The 24,922-nt window shown below is 39.8% G+C and overlaps 2 protein-coding genes across 2 annotated transcripts; one reads left to right on the forward strand and one right to left on the reverse strand.

Moving 5' to 3' along the window:
• Positions 1-960, reverse strand: LOC107157491 (olfactory receptor 7G2-like). The gene has a single exon (XM_015503866.2). It carries the CDS (start codon positions 937-939, stop codon positions 1-3), a length of 939 nt encoding a protein of 312 aa, XP_015359352.1. The 5' UTR covers positions 940-960.
• A 17,318-nt stretch (positions 961-18,278) lies between these two features.
• On the forward strand, positions 18,279-19,226 carry LOC107157566 (olfactory receptor 7G2-like). The gene has a single exon (XM_015503917.1). It carries the CDS (start codon positions 18,288-18,290, stop codon positions 19,224-19,226), a length of 939 nt encoding a protein of 312 aa, XP_015359403.1. The 5' UTR covers positions 18,279-18,287.
• The last annotated feature ends 5,696 nt before the right edge of the window (positions 19,227-24,922 follow it).

Below are 24,922 nucleotides of genomic sequence, written 5' to 3' on the forward strand. Positions count from 1 at the left end.
TCACCTGAAGAATGTTAGTCTACTTAATTTTTTCCTCAAAGCTTCCCTCATATCCCTGTTTCTCAGGCTGTAGATAAAGGGGTTCAGCATTTGAGGGACCACAGTGTACATCATGGAAGCCACAGCAGTATTCCTGGATGACTCAGTCACTGCAGAGCTAAAATACACACCAAAACCTGTGCCATAGAACAAGGAGACCACTAAGAGATGAGAGCCACAGGTGGAAAAGGCTTTATATTTTCTGCCAGCTGAAGGCATTCTCAACAGAGAAGAGACAATTTGAGCATACGAGAAAATGATTCCAAACAGAGAACTACCAGCCAAAATAATAGAGAAAAAATAAATCAAAATGTTATTGATGAGGGTGTCAGAACAGGCAGGCTTGATGACCTGAGCAAGTTCACAGAAGAAGTGGGGGATCTCCAGGTCTGTGCAGAAGGATAGACGCAGCACCATCAGTGTGTGCAGCAGGGCATCCACAGTGCTGATGAAGAGAGAGATCAGAACCAGCATCACACAGAGAGAAGGATTCATGATGATGGTGTACATCAGGGGGTGACAAATGGCCACATAGCGGTCATAGGCCATTGCTGTGAGGAGACAATTCTCTAAGACAAGAAAACCCAAGACAAAGAAGACCTGGGAGAGGCAGCCTGTGTAGGAGATGCTCGGATTCTGTGCTTGGATGTTCACCAGCATCTTGGGGATGGTGCTTGTGCTCAAGCAGATATCAGTAAAGGACAGGTTGGACAGAAGGAAGTACATGGGGCTGTGGAGGTGAAGATCAGAGTTCACAGTCAGGATGATGAGCAGGTTCCCCAGGATGGTGACCAGGTACATGGCCAGGAACAGGCTGAAGATGAGGGGCCGCAGTGCTGGGTCCTTTGTCAGTCCCAGGAGGAGGAATTCTGAAACAGCTGTTTGGTTTCTTGGTTCCATGCTAACAATGAATCTAAAGCAAAATATGGGTGACATGACAGGTAAAGTTCTGATTCCTGGGCTCATGCAGCAACAGCATGACCTAGAGACTTGTTAGAAATGCTGATATGTGGACCCCACAGCAGGACTACAGAGAATGAGCTCTGGGGATGAGGAACAGCAATGCATGATTTAACAGACTCCCTCACGTGCTAATGTTTGAGGATTGCTGCCCAAGCTTCTCTCTTTTAAATGAAAATCTAAATGAATTCAGAAATCCTTCCCTTTTCTCTCTCCTTCCTTACCTTCTTCCCTGTACACATTTATTCACCCTAGTTTTTATTGGGAATTAACTTTCTCACACCTGGTGAAGAGTGATGAGAATGTAATAAATAGAGATGACTCTTCTGTTTCAGAACTATTGTATGCTTTCAAAATATATACACACAAAATTACGAAGTCTGTCACATCCTTAGTGAATTTATCTCTGTATGGCGGTAGGTGGCATATGATTGAAAGAAACAAAAATAACGAGGGTAGAACCGAAGATGTGTGGGCTTGTATAAATGCACAGAAAGCAACAATTTGTGCTCAGAAGACAACAACATAAAAGAGCTTTAGCTTTGGGTTTTCTTATGGGAACTCCCTGTAGAACGTGGATCTTCTTTCAGAGAGGAGTAGCCATCAGAGCATAGATAATTTGGGGGAATTATTAGATTCACACATGCTGAATTATTTTTATCCTCTAGCATTTGTTTTGTAAGAGAAACAAATTCTTTAATTGGAGGTAGAGGACCTGCAGTCTATGATTCAACAAGCCCTCTGAATGTCTTTGATGTATGATGATTTTTTTAAAAAAAATTTTGGTACCAGGGGTTAAACCCAGAAAGCTTAGCCATGGAGCCACATCTGAAGCTGTTTTTATTTTTTATTTAGAGACTGAGTCTTACTAAGTTGCTTAGGGCCCCTCTAAGTTGTTGAGGCTGGCTTTAAACTTGCAATCCTCCTGCCTCAGCCTCCCAATCCACTGGGATCAGAGTCATGCACCATCCAGGCAATGTATGATGCATTTTAAGAACCACTTCCTTAAAAAGTAAAATAAATAAATAAATAAATAAACCCAAATCATGGGTACTGTGTACTCAAGTGAATTTTATGATATTTTCCTCTGCTGTTTTCTTCCTCCATCCCTTTTCAATCATTCCTCTTTTCCCTCCACTCTCTTTATTAAAGTAAATTTGATTGTCTGCCAACCCTCTTTAATGTGCAAAATGCTGAGAATGAAACAAAAGACAAGGCATAACTTTTCAATCAAAATTATTCAAAGATATTTTTAAAAGGCCAGAATGAAATTTTGAATTATTTTCTATAGCATTTGTTCCCTTTGGCTTGCTTCAGACTGTCTGTAGGTCTTGTCACATTACACATGTGTTAGTTAGTATCGTCCTCACTAATCCACGAGGACACTACGGTCAGGTGAGTTTACAGCTTGAATGTGAGATCCACAGAGACCAAGACTGGCTTGGAATGGAAGGAGACCCTCAGAGTTATACAAAAGTACATACAAGAGGAAGTGAGGGGAAGGGGAAAAATAATACAAGGGGGACAAATGAATGTCAGTAGAGGGGGCAGAGAGAGAAGAGGGGAGGGGAGGGGAGGGGAGGGGGGATAGTAGAGGATAGGAAAGGCAGCAGAACACAACAGACACGAGTATGGCAATATGTAAATCAATGGATGTGGAACTGATGTGATTCTGCAATCTGTATATGGGGTAAAAATGGGAGCTCATAACCCACTTGAATCAAAGTGTGAAATATGATATATCAAGAACTATGTAATGTTTTGAACAGCCAACAATAAAAAATTTAAAAAAAAAGAAAAAAAAAAAAGACTGGCTTGGGCTCAGACTACCGCATTGATTCTCGACTAAGTCCTCTTCATGCCTCTGTAGAGTACAGAACTTAAACTCTTAAATGATGACTCAGACCTCATCGTTTTCCTATGCAACTTTAATGTTTCCTTCCTGACCAAAACCCCTAGTCTTTCTCTTGCCTTAAAAATACGTCAGTCTCTACTCATGACATTAATGGTAGCAGGCAGATGACATTCATCCATGTGAATCTGAGGGAAGATTAGAAAACGGTGCCCGCATAGTTGAAGCTCATAAAACTACCCCATAGTATCATAAACCATCTCTGTTAGCAGTTAATTCTAAGGAATTCAGGAAACTCATCATGGGATTCTCTGTCTCATCTTAAGGGAGTTCTTCTCTTAAGTTGATAAGTGGCATATCATTTTTTTTCAAAAATCTGTGAAAATACATAAAATGGACATCTAAAAAACAGATGAAAGTGTGATATTCAGAAAAGAAAATGTTATAAGATAAACATACTTAGAAGTTAATCAGGGTCCAACTATGAGCATGCCTACAGGGCAATCATTCCTGTTTGAAAGGGGAAGATGCTATACAGCATTTACCATTGGGTGTCACATTGGTCTCACACACTGTGAAGGTAATCAAGACTCCCTCACATGCTTGTGAAGGGGAAAATCAACAACTCTATGAGAAGCCTGGATGTTGTATTTGTACAAGGCAAACTATGTGGTGGATTTGTTAATTAACTTGACCGTGGCCACTACTATATATATATCTATATATAGATATATATAGATATATATAGATATATATAGATATATATAGATATATATAGATATATATAGATATATATAGATATATCTCCAAACATCACTTTGTATACCTTGAATATATGCAAATTTGATTCAATTATGCTTAAATGAAACTGGAAAAAACTTTGGGAGATGTTTCAAGGTGAGAAATGGGTAGAACAAAGTGCCTGGAGCAGGGCTTCACTTATCAGACTCTCATACTGACATTTTCTGTTGGGTTCTTTATGGAAAGTCATGAACAAGGGGCACTATTCATTCATCAGAAATGGGCCATGTGTCAGGGAAGTTGAAGAAAGGGACCATCCCTAGCCTCATAAATGCAAATATTAGGGAAGCATTTAAAGTACTAAAACTACCTCTGGGAGTGATGGTCAGGTAGAAAAAAATATCAAGGAAACCTGATTGATACCAATATTCATTTAGTATGAACATACGATGAAATACATATGAATTGAAATTTATCAGACAGGTCTGGGGCTGTGGCTCAGTGGTAGAGCACTTGCCTCGCACGTGTGGGTCATTAGGTTCCATCCTCAGCACCACATAAAAATAAATAAACAAAATAAAGGTATTCTATCTACAACTAAAAAAAATATTTAAAAAAAATTTAAAAATTATCAGATAAGATAGATACATGAATAACATTTTCAAAATATTAATTAAAGGACTTTAGTTACATGACTGGCTTCAAGAAGAATGTGGTTCAACATCTCACCTGGATATTAAAGATGGAAGATGGGTCCTCAGTAAACACAGGCAGACTGAAGGAGTCAATGGAATCCTAGTTAGGAAGAGTTACTGGGAAGAGCTCAGCTGTTGCCTCCTGACTGGGGCAGGGAGGTTGAGTGAGGTGGTCCCAGGCTGACTTCTAGTCTCTGTATCCCTGGGGCTCAATATCCAAAGTTCCTCATTAGACCACATATTTTACTAAGCATCCTGATCCCAAGAGTGAATGTCCTTAAAGACCAACTTTGCGGAAGTGAGGGTTCCAGGATGGCTGACTCTTGACCCCCGAGGCCATGTTCACACCACTCAATCCTCTCCACTGTGTCTGCTCAACTCCATCTTGCAGACCGTGCCCACCTAACATGGGGCATTCCTCTAATGAATTCAAGGTCTCCTTTTAGGTCAAAATTAAAGTCATCTCTATTTAATTAATGCTTTTAGGAATCTTGGCTCCATTTTAGCTGTGACTATGTCATTTATGTGTGTGTATAAATAGCATATTTATAAATATTTTCTAAATTTCTTTTAGTCATATTTCTGTTGCTGTAAAAAAAAACATGAGGTAGATCATTGAAACAAGGAAAGGTTTATTTTTGCTCATGGTTTTTGTGTTTGTTTCATGGTTGTTTTGGCTATTGTTTTGTGCCCATAGCAACTCTGTGTATCATAGAATGAGCGTGTGGTAGAGGAGGTGCTTGGTTTGGATTTGGAATGTCCCCCTCTAAACCTCCTGTGTTGAAATCCTCCTGCCTCAGCACGGTTCAGAGGTGGCACTTTTAGGCAATGGTTGGTAAATGAGGACTTTGACCTCATTAGTGGATACTCTATTTGACAGATTAATTTATTAATAGCTGGATGGATTACTGGGAAGCAGGATATAGTTGGAGGAAGTGAGTCACTATTGGCATTCCCTGGGAGGGATTATTCTCTCTCTGCCCTCCCTGCTGCCTGGATGCCACAAACTGAGCCGTTTTCCTCTTTCAGGCCCTTCCAGCATGAAATGTTTGCTTTGGAGCCAGCTGACTATGTACGGAACCCCCGAAACTGTGAGGCCAAATCAACCTTTACTTGTCAAACTAGTTCATGTCAGGTATTTTGTCCACAACAATAACAATCTGACTAACACAGATATTGGGGTCATTGCTGTGACTATACCTGACCCTGTTGTACACAAGCTTTTGGAACTCGTGAAAAGAGTTTGTAAAATGTTGGAGGTGCAGGATAGAGAAGATGTAGAATGTAGTGAGCAGAGTTTAATAGGAAATTCTGTGGGATCTCAGAAGATGAGAGTCTCATTAGAAATGTGAACAGTGAAGAATATGCTCACAGTGTTTCAGATGGAAATGAGGATTCTAAAGGGAAATGGACTGAAGTCCATTTATGTTACATTCTGTCAAAGAACTTGTCTACATTTTGTTTATGTCCTGAGACTTGAGGACACATGAGGCTAAATTTAAAAGTGTTGGACTAATTAAGCTGAAGGAGGAAATGACAAGACATCACAGGATTCAGGCAGTTGCATGAGTATTGTTGGGTGCTTTAGTCAAGTTTAACATTAGAAGCAGGAATTAAAGAGAACAAAAAGGTTTGAAAATTGTGTTTGGACCCAAAAGCACGTATAAAATTGGGGCTCAGGAATGTGATGCTGCTGAAGACATTACTGCCACTACAGAGAAGTTAAGTACTTTGCATCCTGACAATAGGCAAGATGTTTTCAGAGAATCTCAGAATCGACCATACACTGCTCATCTCAGGCTCAAGAATACAAAAATAAAACTCACTTGAAATTTTTGCTGTAAGAGGAGATTGGCAGCAGCCTGTTCACACAGGGTCACCTAACAAGTTTTCCATTCAGGATTCATTTTCCCATGCACTTGAGCTGCCCAGGCACTCAAGTCCACTGCAGCTGTGATCCAAGGTAGCTACTCCTCAAGCTGATGACAAAAGCCACATGGTGTCTTGAAGGAGACTTTGGATTTGGACTTTTTTTATTTTTTTTAAGCAATGTTGGAACTCTGAAATCTATGGGGACTCTGGGAGATAGAGTGAATGCATTTTACATTGTGAATTGGTCATGAACATTTGGGGACAAGAGGTAGAATATAAGGTTTGTATTTCAAATGTCTTGTCTACAACCCAGTTGTGCCAGGTCAGTGGGGTAGATTGAAGAAAGGCCAAAGACAGTGCATGGAGGTGGCATGGGAGACACATGATCTATGAAGGAAAGCTTACAAGAGATCAATGACTGCGCAAAGAGGAGTTCAGTATTAGCAGACTGAACCAGAAGCACCTCTGTGCCTTACAGTGCTTACCAAGCAGCACCTCCTCTCCCTCATTGGGAGATTCTGAAGAAGCAGCTGCTGGACAAGTGACACATTTCATTTCCACAGTGGCCCAAGTTCCACCCAGGTCCCCACTGTTAGTACAGAAGCAGCAATATCACTAGCATTTAGTTTATTGAGTGACCAGTACTCCGAGGAGCAAATGTCCCTGTTTACATGCAAGAAAGCAGCTTCTCCAAATAATACTCACTTCCTCTTGTTCCCAGTGTGCATAAGAGAAACCCAGTGTCCTTCAAGATAGAATGTGACTGGACATTCAATCCCACTCTTGCTCTCTTGTTTCTTTATCTTGTCTAGGTTTGGGGGAAGAAAAAGGGAGCATACAGGAACATTGGGTTTTGTTGAACCCCATTTCTTTGATATTATGCATACCCAAAACTCAGGCATTGAAAGGCTGGTCCCCAATGCAGCCATGTATAGAGATGGGACTTTTAGATAATAATGGATCATAAGGGCTCTGACCTCATCTGTGCATTGATTGGTCCAATAGCCAGAGGAATCATAGTTGAGGATTACTGGGAGGTGGGACTGAGTTGGAGGAAGCAGCTCACTAACAATAAACATTTTTAAAAAGGGCTGAGGATGTAGTTCTGTGACAGAGCACCCTCAGTTTCAATTCCTAGTACCATAGAAGAAAAAGGCAAGGGTGATGAATTGATTCTACATCTTGGTTGTTATTTCCATCATTGCGTTTCTGAGAGTCCATGTTTCAAGGTTCAGCACCTGTATTTTATTTCCAGTGCTCTCTGAGTTTACATGATATGTGCTTACAACCAAAAATAGTCTTTCTGATGTGGATAAAATTTGGGTAGCTGTTTCTGCTATTGTGAATGACACTGAGTATGTGCTTCCTTATGTCCTGGTGAAAATGATGATTAGTTGTATCTCTGAGAGTAACTGATTAGCCATGAGGGTCTAGCTTTCCTCATGTGAGTTAGAGGGATATAGAATTTTTCAAATTCAAGTTCATCTCCTCCACCCCATAGTGTGATGACCTTACATTCACTTGGTGACATCACCCTTACCAAGCATGAGCTGCTACCTGAGCCTTTTGTACTGATTAAATGTTTTAATTCCTGCAAGTCCAACAGCTTTTGAACTATTTAGACATATTTGCCAAGTGTCCTTCTATCTATCTTTGCAATATTCCTTTTCTACCGACTCCCATAGGTGTACAAGCAGCCTGGAAACTGGTGTTGGGAATTTTTTTTTTTTATCCGAATAGTTGGTTTAAGACACAATAGCAAGTTGTTATTATTTTTGTCAGTTCTTTCCAAATGTTTGCTTATTTTATGTTTCCTTTAATTCCCCTGTTTGAGTTTAAAAATGTGCAACCTATGCTCAATATCATTAGCTTTTGGGAAAATGTAAATAAAACCCACAATCGGATGCTACAGGGAGAATGAAAATTGTGAAAAAAAAAGAGATAGGAAGTGTTGGTGAGGACATGAAGAAAGAAGACTTGTATCCTGTTGAAGAGAATGTGAACTAATACAGTCATTATGGGGACCAGCAGGAGGCTCCTCAAAAAGCTAGAGATACAGCCAACATGCGCTGGTGTATTTCCCCTGTGTTTTCCTCTAGCAGTTGTAAAAATTCTGGTCTAATTGCTTTGATCTATTTTAAGTTGAATTTTGTGCTGATTGAGAGACAGGAGCTGGGTTTACTCTTCTATATACAATTATCCATCCTCCCCACCACCATTTGTTTAAAAAGCTGTCTTTCACCCATGTATGTTTTTGACACCTTTGTCAAGGATCAGATAACTGTATATGTGTTGGTTTATCTCCTTGCCTTCTATGGTTTTCCGTTGGTCTGCATGTCTGTTTCTGTGCCTGTACCATGCTGTTTGTATTACTATCTCTCTGTAGTACAATTCAAGGTTGGGTATTGTGGTACTTCAGCATTGGTCTCATTGGTCAGAATTGCTTTGGCTATTCTGGGTCTTTAATTCATTTTATTAATTTTAGAATTGATTTCCTAATTCTCTGTAGAAGGCTCTTGGCATTTTGCTGGGATTACATTGAATCTGTAGTTTGCTTTTGGTAGTATGGCATTTTGAGAATATTAATTTTGCCTACTGAAACATCTTCTTGTGACCTCTTTAATCTCTTTTTCTAGTGTTCTGTAATTTTTCTTGTAGAGGTCTTTACCCTCTTTGGCTAGTTTTATTCCTAGGTATTTTTTTTAATTTATTTTTTTATTGGTTGTTCAAAACATTATAAAGCTATTGACATATCATATTTCATACAATAGATTCAAGTTGGTTATGAACTCCCAATTTTACCCCAAATACAGATTGCAGAATCACATCGGTTACACATCCACATTTTTACATAATGCCCTATTAGTAACTGTTGTATTCTGCTACCTTTCCTATCCTCTACTATCCCCCCTCCCTCCCCTCCCATCTTCTCTCACTACCCCATCCACTGTAATTCATTTCTCTCCTTGTTTATTTTCCCATTCCCCTCACAACCTCTTATATGTAATTTTGTATAACAATGAGGGTCTCCCTCCATTACCATGCAATTTCCCTTTCTCTCCCTTTCCATCCCACCTCATGTATCTGTTTAATGTTAATCTTTTCTTCCTGCTCTTCCTCCCTGCTCTGTTCTTAGTTACTCTCATTGTATCAAAGAAGACATTTGGTATTTGTTTTTTAGGGATTGGCTAGCTTCACTAAGCATAATCTGCTCTAGTGCCATCCATTTCCCTGCAAATTCTATGATTTTGTCATTTTTTAGTGCTGCGTTAAGGTCATCTTGAGTGTGATTCTTTCCCTTGTTTCTTTCTAAATGGGTTTATTGATTTGGGGTAGGAAAACAATTAATTTCCAATATAAATATTGTGTCCTGCTCCTTTGCCAAATTTGTTTATCAGATATTCTGTTGGATTTTTTAGTGTCTTTTAAGTATAGGACGACCACTATAAATAGGGATAATTTGACTTCTTCCTGTCCTATTTGTGTACATTTTATGTCTTTTTCTTGTCTGGATAAAATTTCAAGTACTGTATTGAGTAGGTGTAGTGAGATTGGACATTGGTTTTCTTCCTGATTTTAGAGGAAATGTTTGTAGTTCTTCTGCATTTAATATGATGCTGGGTTTGGGTTTGTTATATCAGCCTTTGTTATGTTGAGGTGAATCCCTTCTTTTCCTATTTTTTTCCAGCTTTTTATCAGCAAGGTGTTAAATTTTTTAATTAAATTATTTATTTATTCTAATTTGTTATACATGATGGAAGAATGCAATTCATTTCATATTACACATATAGAGCACAAGTTTTCAAGTCACTGATTGTACACTTTGTGTCTTCATACATGTTCTTAGGGTAATGATGTCTAACTCATCCCACCATCATTTCTATCCCTGCACTACCTCCTTTCCCCTCCCTCCCCTTTGCCCTATCTAAAGTTTCTCCCATGCTCCACACCCATTGCCATTATGAGTCAGCATCCTCATATCAAAGAAAACATTCGGCCTTTGGTTTTTTGGGATTGGCTTGCTTTACTTAGTATTATATTCTCTAATTCATCCATTTATCTGCAAATGCCATGATTTTATTCTGTTTTAATGCTGAGAATGTTCCAATGTGTATATATATATACCAAAGTTTTCCTACTCATTCATCTGCTGAAGGGCATCTAGGTTGGTTCCATAATTTAATTATTGTGAATTGTGCTGCTATAAACATCACTATGGCTGTGTCCCTGTAGTATGCTGTTTTTAAGTCCTTTGGATACAGACCAAGGAATGAGATAGCTGGGTCAAATGGTGGTTCCATTCCAAGTTTACCAAGGAATCTCCATACTGCTTTCCATATTGGCTGCACCAATTTGCAGTCCCACTAGCAATGTATGAGTGTGCCTTTCCCCCCACATCCTTGTTAACACTTATTGTTATTTGTATTCTTGAAAGCTGCCATTCTGACAGGAGTGAGATGAAATCTTAAAGTAGTTTTGATTTTCATTTCTCTAATTGCTAGAGAAGTTGAACATTTTTTCATATGTTTGTTGATTGATTGTATATCCTCTTCTGAGAAGTGTCTGTTCAGTTCCTTGACTCATTCATTGATTGGGTTATTTGATTTTTTGGTGTTAAGGTTTGTGAGTGCTTTATATATCCTAGAGATTAGTGCTGTATCTGATGTGCTTGTGGTAAAGATTTACTCCCATTCTGTAGGCTCTCTATTCACCTCACTGATGATTTCTTTTGTTGAGAAGAAGCTTTTTAATTTGAATCCATCCCATTTAATGATTCTTGGTTTTAATTCTTGCACTATAGGAGTCTTGTTAAAAAGTTTGGGGCCTAATCCAACATCATACAGATTTAAGCCTACTTTTTCTTCCATTAGACGCAAGGTCTCTGGTTTAATTCCTACGTCTTTGATCCACTTTGAGTTGAGTTTTGTGCATGGTGAGAGATAGAGATTTAATTTCATTTTGTTACATGTGGACTTTCAGTTTTCCCAGCACCATTTGTTGAAGAAGCTATCTTTTCTTCAAAGTATGTTTTTGGCATCTTTGTATAATATAATATAACTGTAGTCATGTGGGTTAGACTCTGTGTCCTCTATTCTGTATCGTTGGTTTACAGGTCTACTTTGGTGCCAATACCATGCTGTTCTTATTAGTATTGCTCTGTAGCATAATTTAAGGTCTGGAATAGTAATGACACCTGCTTCACTCTTCTTGCTAAGGATTGATTTGGCTATTCTGGGTCTCTTATTTTTCCAGATGAATTTCATGATTGCCATTTTCATTTCTATAAGGAATGTCATTGGGATTTTGATTGGGATTGCATTGAATCTGTATAGTGTTTTTGGTAGTATGCCATTTTGACAATATTAATTCCGCATATCCAAGAACAAGGTAGATCTTTTCATCTTCTAAGGTCTTCCCTAATTTCTTTGTTTAGCATGTTGTAGTTTTCATCGTAAAGGTCTTTCACCTCTTTTGTTAAGTTTATTCCTAAGTGGTTTTTTTTTTTGGAGGCTATTGTAAATGGGGTGATTTTTCTAGTTTCTCTTTCAATGGATTTGTCACCGATGTACAGAAATGCCTTTGCTCTATGGATGTTGATTTTTATATCCAGCTATTTTGCTGAATTCATTTATTAGTTCTAGAAGATTTCTGGTGGAATGTTTTGGGTCTTCTTGGTATAGACTCATATCGTCTGCAAATAGTGATAATTTGAGTTCTTCTTTTCCTATCCATATTCTTTAATTTCTTTTATCTGTCTGATTGCTCTGGCTAGAGTTTCAAGAACTATTTTAAATAGAAGTGGTGACAGAGGGCATCTCTGTCTTGTTCCAGTTTTAAGAGAGAATGCTTTCAATTTTTCTCTTTTTAGAATGATGTTGGCCTGGGGCTTAGCATAGATAGCCTTTACAATGTTGAGGTATATTCCTGTTATACCTAGTTTTTATATAGCGTTTTGAACATAAAGGGATGCTGTATTTTATCAAATGCTTTCTCTGCATCTGTTGAGATGATCATATGATTTTTGTCTTTGAGTCTATTGGATTGATGAATTACATTTAATGATTTCCATATGTTAAAACAACCTTGCATTCCTGGGATGAACCCTACTTGATCATGATGCACTATCTTTTTGATATGTTTTTGTATTCAATTTGCCAGAATTTTATTGAGAACTTTTGCATCTATATTCCTTAGAGATATTCCCCTGAAGTTTTCTTTCTATGATGTGTCTGGTTTTGGAATCAGGGTGATATTGGCCTCATAGAATGTGTTTGGAAGTGTTCACTCTTTTTCTATTTCATGAAATAGTGTGAGAAGTATTGGTGTTAGCTCTTTTTTTTTTAAAGTCTCGTAGAACTCAGTTGTGTATCCATCTGGTCCTGGGCTTTTCTTGGTTGGTGGGCTTCTGATGGCATCCTCTATTTCCTTGCTTGAAATTGATCTGTTCAAATTGCTTATATCATCCTGATTTAGTTTGGGCATATTATATACCTCTAGAAGTTTGTCGATGCCTTCAATATTATCCATTTTATTGGAGTACAAATTTTCAAAATAATTTCTAATTATCTTCTGTGTTTCTGTAATGTCTGTCACAATATTTCCCTTTTCATCACAGATGGTTGTAATTTGAGTTTTTTCTCTCCTTCTCTTGTTAGCCTGGCTAATGCTTAACAATTTTATTTATTTTCTCAAAGAATCAAATTTTTGTTTTGTCAATTTTTTCAATTGTTTCTTTTGTTTCAATTTCATTGATTTGAGTTCTGATTTTAATTATTTCCTGTCTCCTACTGCTTTTGGGGTTGATTTGTTCTTCTCTTTCTAGGGCTTTGAGATGTAATGTTAGGTCATTTATTTGTTGACTTTTTCTTCTTTGAAGGAATGAACTCCATGCAATGAACTTTCCTCTTAGAACTGCCTTTATAGTGTCTCAGAGATTTTGATGTTTTATCAGAGTTCTCATTTACCTCTAAGAATTTTTAATCTCCTCCTTGATAGCTTTTGCAACCCATTGTTCATTCAATAGCATATTATTTATAGTCTCCAGGTGTTGGAGTAGCCTTTATTTTTTAATTTTAGTATTGATTTCTAATCTCATTCCGTTGTGGTCTGATAGAATTCAGGATAGTATCTGTACTTTTTTGTATTTACTAATATTTGCTTTGTGGCATATGATATGGTCTATTTTAGAGAAAGATCCATGTGCTGCTGAGAAGAAAGTGTATTCCCTCGTTGATGGATAATATACTCTATATATGTCAGTTGAGTCTACATTATTGATTGTATTATTGAGTTCTATAGTTTCTTTGTTTATCTTTTGTTTGGAAGATCTATCCAGTGGTGAAAGAGGGTGTTGAATTTCATTAAATGTTTCTCTGCACCTATTGAGATGATCACATATTTTTTTCCTGATACTATTCATGGGGTGTATTCCATTTATTGATTTCCAACTTCCTGCATCCCTGGATGGAAATTGTGTTGATCATGATGTATAATCTTATTGATGTGCTTCTGAATTTGATTTTCAGATATTTTGTTAAGGATTTTTGCATCTATGTTTGTTAACAGTGGTCTACTTTATGCTACTCTATCCTGAACTGATTTTTAAAATGGACATGTATGTTTCTTTCATGTTCATCAAGGACATTGTTTCATAGTTTCTTTCTTTGATGACTCCTTCTGGTTTAGGTATCAGTATGATACTGGCTTTGTAGTGTTAATTTCTATGGAATAATTTCAGGAATGCTGGTGTTCATTTTTCTTTAAATGATCTTGTAAAATTCAGCTGTGAATCCATCCGGTCTTCAGCTCTTCTATGATGGAACTTTATTTTAATTACTGCTTCAATCTAATTGCTTGTTATTGGACTTTTCAGAATAATATTTCCTTGATTTAATTTGGTAGGTCATATATGTTTAGAAATTTATCCATTTTTGGCAGATTTTTCCAATATTTTGGTATATAAGTTTTCAAAATAGTTCCTACAGATCTTCTGGATTTCAGTGTTGTCTGTTGTAATATCTCCTTTTTCATCTCTAATTTTATTAATTTGAGACTTCCTTCTCTTTCTTTTGGTTGGTTTGCCTAAGAGTTTATCAATCTTGTCCATCTTTCAAAAAGCTAACCCTTAATTACATTGATCCTCTGTACTGTTTCCTTCTTTTCTATTTAAATTTGGCCCTTATCTTTATTGTTTTGATCTTGATTTATCTCAATTATTTATCACAGCAGCTACAAATTAACTCACACAATATCTTATCTAATATTTACAAATACATCATACTCACATGCAAAGGGAATATCTTTATACCTAAAATTTAATAAGGCTTTCTGAAATCATTAATATAAAAGAGATGCTTTTGTTTGTAACTTAAAAGGAAGACTGGAAAAATGCCTGGTCTTGCATGATCAGGGCCCGTGCAATGCAGCTGAGCAGAGACAGGGCAGAGAACTGAGTGGTGCAATCATGGCCCCACGGGGTCAGGAACCAGCCACCCTGAATCCCTTACTCCTGCAGAGTTGGTCTTCAAGGACCTGCACTCTTGGGATCAGATTGCTTGTAAAATAGCTATTTTAATGAGGAGCTCTGGATGTTGATCTCCAGAGATACAGAGACTCTAGGAGTGACTGTGGGACCACCTCATTCAGCATCCCTGCCCAGCCAGGAAGCAGCACCTGGGCTTCCTCCCACAGAGGAGCCTTCCTGACCAGGGTTCCACTGCCTCATTCAGTCTGTCCTCATTTCCTGGGGACCCATCTTTCATCTTCAATATCCAGGTGAAGTCCTGAACCACATTCTTCTTGAATCCAGCAAGGTAATGGTAGCTCCTTTAGTTAATGCTTTGGAAGTGTGATTCATATATTTAATTAATTCACTTTCATTTTTTAAAATTGTTACACTATAATTATTTCACATTCATATATGCACACAATAGAAATTTTAATTTAGTTATGATTTAGTTCATTTTATTGATGCATATCCATTATACAGAATGGTGGATTCCTTTGTTGCTCATTCAGACATACATGAAAACACTGTTTGATCAGTTTTCTTTCCCAACACCTCCCCACACTCTCTCCTCCTCCCTCCCTGTGACACCCTTCTTCTACCTTAACGGCCACCCTTCTACTTTCATGATACATTCCTTTCTTCTCTCTACTTTATCCACATGAGAGAAAACATGACACTTTTTCTCTGAGTGTGATGTTTTATCTTAATTGTTACCTGATTGGATTGAGAGACACGTGGGAAACGTCGAGGATTCAGGGACTTCTGGGAGTGCCAATAGCATTTGCAGTAACAACCCACCTGTGGGCGGGCAAACTCAGGGGGGACACCAGTCCTGAAGGAGGGCAGCACTGTCCAGTAGGCTGGAAGCCCAGATGGAACACAAAAGGAAGAAGGAGGAAGCTGCGTGAATATAAGCTCCATCATTTGGGGACCTCAGACTCCGCTCCTTTACTCTTCCAGCACAGACTCCCACCCGAGTTTCTCCAGGAATCCTCAGAGATTCAGCCTGCTCCTGTGTCATTGGTCCCTCTTAATCTGAGGCTCGAGCTTCCTGGATTGAGTAGCTGCTTTTCCCTCTGGCTCTCCAGCATGCAGATGGCCACTGTGGGACTATCTCGCTTCTGTGTAAGCCAATCTGATAAATCCCCTTTATGATTAAACATGTCCATATCCAGTTGGTTCTATTCCTGACTAGAACACCCTGACTAATACCCTGTCTGATTTATTTTGCTCAAAGTCACTTGATTTTAATTTGTATGTACTTTGTCATTTGCCCACGCCAAATAAATATCGTAATCTCTCATGTTTCCCCCCTATTTTTCTAAATGACCATTAAGCCAGAGGGAATTTTACCCATTAAGCACCTCCCTGATATTTGTGTTTCTTGTGCTAGTTTTGTTTCCTTGCTTTCTGCCTTTCTCAGCTTCCCAGACACATTGTTTCTCTCTGAGAAATGGATACTTCCAAGGTCAATAGTTTATGACAGTCAAGAGAAACCAATAGAAGATATCAGTATGAGAGTCCCATGTGGAGATCACTGTGCTGGGTACTTTTGTTCTATGTGTTTCTCATCATGAAATATTCCCAGTTTTTTTCCCCACATTCATAGAGCAAAATTGAATAAAATTTGTGTGTGTTCATGGTGTACAATGTGATGATCAGGTGCACATTGTATATTTTGCAAAATGCTGACCACCGTCAAGTTAATTAGCATATCCAACGTGCAGTCCCTATCATAGAAACAGAACCTCAGGCTTCTCATAGAGTTGATGACTTTGCCCTTCACAAAGCATGTGATGAAATCTGGATGGCATTCAAAGTGTGTAGGACCAAGATTGCACCACACGGTAAATGCTGTCATAGCATCTTTTTGTCTCCCTCGGAGGACAGAGACCATGGCTCTGTAGTAAGCTCCTAGTTGGACCCTGATGTTCTTATAATTATATTTATTTTATAAGGTTCTTTTCTCTGAGTATCATAAAATCATTATATTTTGATCTGTCTTCTTAGATGTCCATTTTCACTTTTCAGTCCTTTTGTGTGTGTGTGTGTATGTGTGTGTGTGTGTGTGTGTGTATAAAATTTATATGTCACCTATCAGTTTAAGAGAATTCCCTTAGGATGAGATAGAGAATTTAAGAGATTAAGGAGCCTCTCTGCCCTTAGAATTAATGGCCCAAAACAATGACATTCAGTGCTGTGGAATAGTTCAGTGAGCTCAAGAATAGAGACTGAATTTTCTGTCTTCTTCAGGTAACAGGGCTGGGTACCATCCACCCCAGAGATGGACATACTTTGAAGACAAGGGAAAGACTAGAGAATTTGATCAGGAAGAAAATGTTAAAATTGCAAAGAAAAATTATTAGACCTGACTGAGCATGCAGGAATTCTAGCATTCTGTACTGTCCAAAGGCATTTACAGAGATTGATTCAGAGTCCACCCAGCATTTGGACTATTGGGGCTTGGCCCCTGTCTGAGCCAAGCACCCAGTGTGGGTCTAACATCCATGATATAACCTCACCTTGCCTAAGGGTCCTCAGGGGTAAGTGGAGAAGATATTAAGGAATGAGACATCTACAACCAAAAACTCCTGAGACAATTCTGAAGCAAGCCACAGCCATGGAACCATTTCTTTAGAAGACAGATTTCAAAATTCCATTCTTTTTTATATGGCTTAGAAAAATCCTGAATTGAAACTATATATTTTTCTTGGCTTCATTCTCTGCACTTGGGATGATGCATGAAGCGGTGTTGGTGGTCAATAAAAGTTTATTTAAATAAAGGGCATGGAGGGAAAAGGAGGGATGAATGAAGAAGAGGAGATGGAGAAGCGGTAGAGGAGATGTGTGAACACTGAGTTCACAGTAACTATCAGAAAGGTTTTTTTTTTAAGGTACTCATTCTCAAAATTCAGCATACATCAGAGCTGTTTAGAGGGCTTGTTGAAATATATACCACCATCCTCCTCCTCAGCATGTATTATTAGTAAATCTGGAGTGGGGACAAAGTAGGGACAAAGAAAGTGCCTTCATTCCTATAATCTTTCCAAATACTGTTCCTGCTCTGCACATTTGTGTGTGTGTGTGTGTGCAAGTGAAAGATCTTCATTTTTTTGGTTCTAATTAGTTATACATGACAGTAGAATGCACTTTGGCACATGATAAATAAATGGAGTATAACTTCTAATTCTCCTGGTTGTACATTTGAAGAATCACACTGGTCGTGTAATCGTGTATGTCCAGTTAACTCTACTATCCTTCCTACCCACTCCCTTCATTCCCCTCTGCCTAATCCAAAGTACTTCTGTTTTTCCCTAGGCCCCTCCCTACTGTTAATTAGTATCCACATATCATAGAAAACCTTAGGCCTTTGTTTTTGGGGGGATTGGTTCATTTCACTTAGCATGATGTTCTCCAACTCCATCCATTTACTGGCAATTGCCATAATTTCATTCTTCTTTAAAGATGAGTAGTATTCCAGTGTGCACATATACCATAGTTTCTTTATCCATTCATCTGTTGAAGGATACCTAGGTTGGTTCCACAGTTGAGCTATTGTGAATTGAGCTCTGCACACATTGTTTATCCATCTGCTTCATTCTTCAGATTCACCAGTGACATGGGACCCACAAACCAAACAGCTGTTTCAGAATTCCTTCTCCTGGGACTGACAGATGACCCAGCCCTGCAGCCCCTCATCTTCAGCCTGTTCCTGTCCATGTACCTGGTCACCATCCTGGGGAACCTGCTCATCATCCTGGTGGTCAGCTCTGACCCCCGCCTCCACACCCCCATGTACTTCTTCCTCTGTAATCTTTCCTTTAATGACATCTGCTTAAGCACCACCACAGTCCCCCAAATGCTGCAAAATATCCACACACAGGACCAGAGCGTCACTTACGCAGGCTGTCTCTCCCAAGCCTGCTTTGTCATAATTTTTGCACTCATGGAAAATTGTCTGCTTGCAGTGATGGCTTATGACCGCTATGTGGCCATTTGTCATCCCCTGAGGTACACAGTCATCATGAACCCCTGCCTCTGTGTCTTGCTGGTCCCGGTCTCTCTGCCCATGAGCATGGTGGACGGCCTCCTGCAGAGTCTGATGATGCTGCGGCTGTCCTTCTGCACAGACCTGGAGGTCCCCCACTTCTTCTGTGAACTCGCTCAGGTCATCAAGCTGGCCTGTTCTGACACCCTAGTGGATAACATCCTGATCTATGTTGCAATATGCATCTTTGCTGGTGTTCCTCTCTCTGGGATCGTTTTCTCTTACGTTCACATTGTGTCCTCTGTCTTGAGAATGCCATCAGCAGAAGGAAAGCACAAAGCCTTTTCCACCTGTGGGTCTCACCTGTGTGTTGTTTCTTTGTACTATGGGACAGGTTTGGGGGTGTACATTAGTTCTGTAGTTAATGACTCCCCCAGGAAGACAGCAGTGGCTTCAGTGATGTACTCTGTGGTCCCTCAAATGATGAATCCCTTTATCTACAGCTTGAGGAACAGGGACATGAAGAAGGCCTTGAAGAACCTCATAGGAAAACTGGCTTCTTTTCTATGATTTGTCGATTGCTTGAGACTCGTGTTTCCAGAGTCAGCCAAAGTGAGGGGATTCATGGTGAGCCGATGCCTGATGCTTCTGTCTCCACTTTCTTCTAAAATGACAAGAAAATATAGTGACAGCTGCTTTTCAACTTCTCTTTCAACTTCCCACTGCTTTTTGTCTTGCTCTCTGATGTTTGACTCAGGATTTCAATTCTCCAAACACGAATGCTTTGCATTGGTTTAAAAAAAGCAGACCCTGAAGGAGGGGTCTAATTTTAGCAAATCACAAATATTTTTAGCGAATGTGGTGCCTTCTGTAAAGTAGGGAAGTTGGAGGAGGTGAATGGTGTCACATGGAGAGTGCAGCTTCCCCAGATCCTGTGGTTGTGAGGAAAAGATATTGAAGTGCATTTGTACTCAGAATTCATATTTCTCATTGTTTATGATGTTTGCAAAATGATTTCAGTCTTGAATCTCTGTGTAATTGCTTTGAGTCCATCAAATGCTGCCTGGGTTGGGGGTTGAATATTAGTGATATTTTATGGATCAGTCTCAGAATAAGGAGAGTTGTTGAAGGCTGGTAGGGCGGGAGAAGATGTATGCAAGGTCAAGGTCATGTCTAGAGACTATCTTCAGCCTGATCCCATGGTTAGGGCCACGTGTGTTGCACCTCTCACAATTAGACTGACCCTAAGGCAAATGATGTGGCTATTCATACTCAGGTAGGTAATCACTGAGATGTTCCCTGGAAGGCTGCATCCTGATAAGGTCACACCCCATCACCCTTCTCAGTTTCAATATTTATAAAATTCACATCAATTGAATATGTCAGTGTCTTGAAGTTGTTTTGTGGTACTTGGACACTGTGTGAAATGCCATCGCTTCTCATAGAAAAAGAAACCCTAACTCTGATACACTGAGACAAGGAGGAGAAATATTGTTCATGTAGAGAATTTCCGATGTAGGATTATGTAGCTCTGGAGATGACTGCTTCATTGTATCCCACGTGGGGTGGTCTCTGTGATGGGCTTTTTCTCCTCTGTTTTCCAAGTTGGTTGCAGCTTTGCAAAATCCCACAGAAGCCATCTATGTCACCGAATGAGTAAGTGAGGACCCTCAAAATGATAACTTTCTGTCCCAAATCTCCTCACTTGTTCAATGTACATACGTGATAGGAGCATTTCATGTTGAAATGGATTTTATTTTTTGCAGAGAATCATCTTATTCCAGATAATATAGATGAGCCTTAACTGTAATTTCGTATATCATTATAAGATACACAGAAGTGGGAATAGAAACTGGATTAAGGCAGGCTGTTTTGATTGCTTATAATTTAAAAAAATTTAAATTTGTTTTAATTATTTAGACATGATGGTAGAATGCATTTATGCACTTTGATAGTTCACACATAGATGAGACATAATTTCTCATTTTTCTGAGTCTACATGTTGCAGAATCACGTTGGTCATGCAGCCACATATATACATACAGTAAGGATTTATGTTTCATTCTACTGTCTTTCCTATCCCCACATCCCCTCCCCTCCCCTCCCTTCACTTCTCTCTACCTAATCTAAGGTAACACTATTCTTCCCTAGTGCCCTCCCCAACCCCCGTCTTATCATGAATTAGTATCTGCATATTAGAGAAAACATTCGGCCTTTGGTTTTTTGGAATTGGCTTATCTTATTTCACTTAACTTTTTGACCTTCAATGTTATAAATGGATTCTGGGTCTTGGTGGCACTTCTGGGGGTCCCTTATCTTACTGGGTTTAGCAGGTGTTCATTCCTTTTCAGTCCCATTCTTAAATGATGTGAGGTTACAACAAAAAATAATTTTGCATAGTCATTATTGCTAGTTTGAATAAAGCTGGTTGAGCATTCTCTTGCATGTTTCCCGATGGAGTTTTGACATGGTTTTGTTCCTGCTGGTGGAATTATTGTCTGTAAGGGTATAAATTACCGCTTTGTGCTGTTAGGTGGAATTTTCTTCAGGCAAGTGGTTGAACTAACTTGCCTGGCCACTAGGTGAAGCTGGTGTTCCACATAATCAGTGAACTTCCATCTCCCAGACCATCTTAGTGGTGTGAAAAATGGTTTTGCTAATTTACTTTTTTTCTGCCGCTACTCATTTATTTTTTGCTTTTCCATGTATTAAATGAGCCACTTTCGCCATTTTGGATGAAGATATTTCCTTGAGGTGTTTGTCTTTCCTGTTAATATACCGAAGGTCTTTATTTGACTAGAGTCAACCCCTTTTAGTCATGTGACTGCCAAGTCTTAGTTCATCTGTTTGACTCATTTACACCAGCGTTACAGTGAGCAGTGGAGGCCAGGTGTTCCCTTTACTAGGGTTGAATATGCCTGTATTTCCTTCAATGCTGTGGGCTTGTCATCTCGGTCCTTGTTTCTGATGCCAATCCAGTGGTGAGAACATGGTATTGGGAAAAAGGTTTTGTGCTTTAATAGCAAGGAGAAATACAGATAACTCCTGTCCCAAAGGCTGTGATTCTCTCCATCAAAGGGAGCAGGGGACTTTTAAAGAGGTGATTCAAAGGCCACATTCCATGCCTTGGATTGTAATTCATTCGTTAATTTGGGAGATGGTCTTTTTTGAGATCTTCTGGTGCCATCCCCAAACTCTGAATTATTTGGTTCCTGTGGTGGGTGTGGGTCAAGGACAGAGAACTCTGTCTGAAATGGGGAGGAAAGGTAATACTGTTTCCCTGAGATTAGGCAGTGGAGAGATTAGGAGGAGGAAGAAGAGAAAGAGAAAGAAACATGTCCTTTTAAACATAAGTCGCAGTGGCAGAGCAGCAAGGGCTGTGTTCAAGGTATAAAATGGACCAGTGCTACAGGCTTAATAATTATAGGAAACAAAAGCTGCAATTCTACATTATAAAAGGTTTAGAGTTTCACACTTAAAGGCGTGGACTTTCTAGTGTAGCAGCAGGTCCACTTCACCTTTAGGATAGAGTCCTCCCTGCTCTCAGGTGATTTTAAAGGGGCTTGTTTTTATTTTCCTCTCCTCCCTCTCCCCCTCCCTAACCTGGGGGCAGGGAACAAGATTACCTTGCCTTTCCTAGGCCTCCTTATCACTTCTTGAGCACACACCCACTACAGGAAGGAGAAGTCACTGGAAAATCTAGGACAGGACTGTCTCCCAAATTAACAGGTGAATTTCAAGGTACCATCAGGGCGCACCTGAAATGTAGCCTTTGCACCGTTTCTTTGAAAGTCCTCAGTTTTCCCTGATGGGCAGAATCTCCGCCTCTGAGACAGGAGTCCTCTTGCTTCTCCTTTGCTAGCAAAGCAATAAACCTTCTTTTTTCTTTTTCTCAAAACTGTGTCCTCCTTATTAAATTGGCACTGGGGACAAAGACTAAGCTTTCAGTGACACTAGAATTTGTTTTGTTTGTTTGTTTGTTTGTTTGACATCGGGTACAAATCCACAGATTTTTTTTTCCAATTCATCAATAAATAAGTTGTTTATTTATGTGCTCATATTTTTCTGCATTCTCTTGTTGGAATAATATCTCTCTGTAAGGATGGTCTTAGCCTAACTGTTAGGATAGCCTTAGCCTAAGCAACTCCATTTTAAGATAAACCTGCAGTCCCACCGGGCATAAGCCTTCAGAGCCTCCAATATGTCAATCAGGCATAGCCTGATAAAGACAAGTCACTTTCCACAACCCAGATATTAGTCAGGGTGAAGTCACAGGTGACTTGCCTTTGCCCTGATAAGAGTCAGAGGTGCAAGTTCAGGGTGGAAATCACCAAGCCATATGTCCTGGCTCTAAAATATAAGACACCACTAAGAACCCTGGTAACAGCTGATAGGGACCTAAAGGGTGAGAAGAAGCCCCCAAATTTAGTATAAATGATGGAGCAAATTAACACACATTAGAGCCACCTGAGAGCCTGATGAGGACCTGGACTAACATCCAACTCTTTTCATCATCTGCCTGATCCTCTGCGTCATCCTCATGGCTCTCAAACTCTGCAGTAGCCTCCTGACCCTAGTGGTGAGAAGAGCGACTTCTCCTACAACCATCTCCTCAGCCAGCTGTCAACTCCACCCCAGGAGAAGCCTCCATCGGTGCCTGACCTGATAACTAGTCTGAGTGAGGGTGCATCTGCTGGATTGAAGACCTAAGACTTGAGACTTGAGTTTAGCACACAGAGGGAATGTCTGTAATGAGTCTGTCATGATTAAGTGTGTTTGGCATTTTCATTATAATGTGCTTTGCTGTGGGTCTGTTGTGATTTTGTACATTTGGCGCTCTGCAGTCTTCTTGAATTTGAATTTCCAATTCATTCTTCATGTTTGGAAAGTTTTCTCACATTATTTCATTGAATAGATTGTTCATTCCTTTGATTTGGACCTCTATGTCTTCCTCTATACCAAGAACTCTTAAATTTGGTCTTTTATGCTATCCCATATTTCTTGAATGTTCTGCTCATGGTTTCTTACCTTTATCACTGTGTGGTCATTCTTTACCCTATAGGTTTGTAGTGCTCTTGTAGGGTTCCAAGACCTCTCCTTTGTGGGGAAGGACAATTGGAACATATATATTTATGTTAACAGATCACAATATCAACAATATACCACCTATGAACAATTTGTTGTTATTAAGACGTTTTCAATTTAGTCTTAATGTACAGAAATGTTGGATTCAATCATTATTTAAAATATAATCAGTATTTTTGTAAAAAGGTTTACAATTTCTGAGAGTGGACAATGAACTGGGGGTGGGGCATAGGACGATGTGCTGAGGAGGTAGGATGTGATGATATAGAGTTAATACATCTTAGGAAGTGTGGAAGGGAAATCTAGTGTAGAGGGTTAGTAGCAAGAGAACAGACTGGAAGTAATTTAGGGTAGGCACGTATGTAGGACGACAGTAGAGCACATAAAACAAACACATATGTATTTAGGAAAATACAGGATGTTAAAACAGTAAAAAGGGGAAAGAAAAATGAAAGAAGAAAAAGGAAAAGAAAAAAAATGACATATACAACACCTCTATATTATACTATTCAGATGACTCAGTCCTCAAAGCCGTGTTTCATGCAAAGTTCTTGGCTTCACATATGTTGGGGTGTGAGGGCCGGAGGATAGAGGGGGAGAAGCCAGGGTTGTAGCTAGCTTTAGAGCTCCATGTCTGTCCTGCTTCTCTTCTCCTCCAGTAGGTGGCGTTGTCTTCTGTAAGCTGTGTCTCTGCCCTCGGGATGGTGGAGGTACCCGGGTGGGAAGACTGGTCCTGGTGCAGGGCACCTGGGACAAGGAGTGGCACCGTCAGCCCTGCAGGGAGACTGCACCTCACGGGTCTCTTTCTGGTACCGCTGATATAACTTGAGTGCCCAGTCCTATCTCCCTCTCTACCTGGAGGTTTCCCAGCTCCTGGTCTCTCTGATGGGCTCCAGACTTTAGCCCCATCTCCCTCTCCCCTGGCAGTTCCCAATTGAGGAACCTCTCACCCCATGGCTCCCGTGGGTGGCTCCTTGGTCGCACTGCACACCTGTGTTGGGCAGCTACTGTGTTGGGTCACCACCGCTGGGGAGGGGGGAAGGTTGGAAGCCTGGTACCTGGCCACTGGAGATCCAATCTGGGAACTGCCCCCAGCTGAATGGCGAGAATGTGCAGCCAAGATGGCGGCGGCCTGCTTTCAGCACCGGGGTGTCTGGGGAGGTGGGGGAGCCTGGGGAGGT

This window comes from Marmota marmota, unplaced genomic scaffold (assembly GCF_001458135.2).
Source record: "Marmota marmota marmota unplaced genomic scaffold, marMar, whole genome shotgun sequence".
Lineage (NCBI taxonomy): Eukaryota > Metazoa > Chordata > Mammalia > Rodentia > Sciuridae > Marmota > Marmota marmota.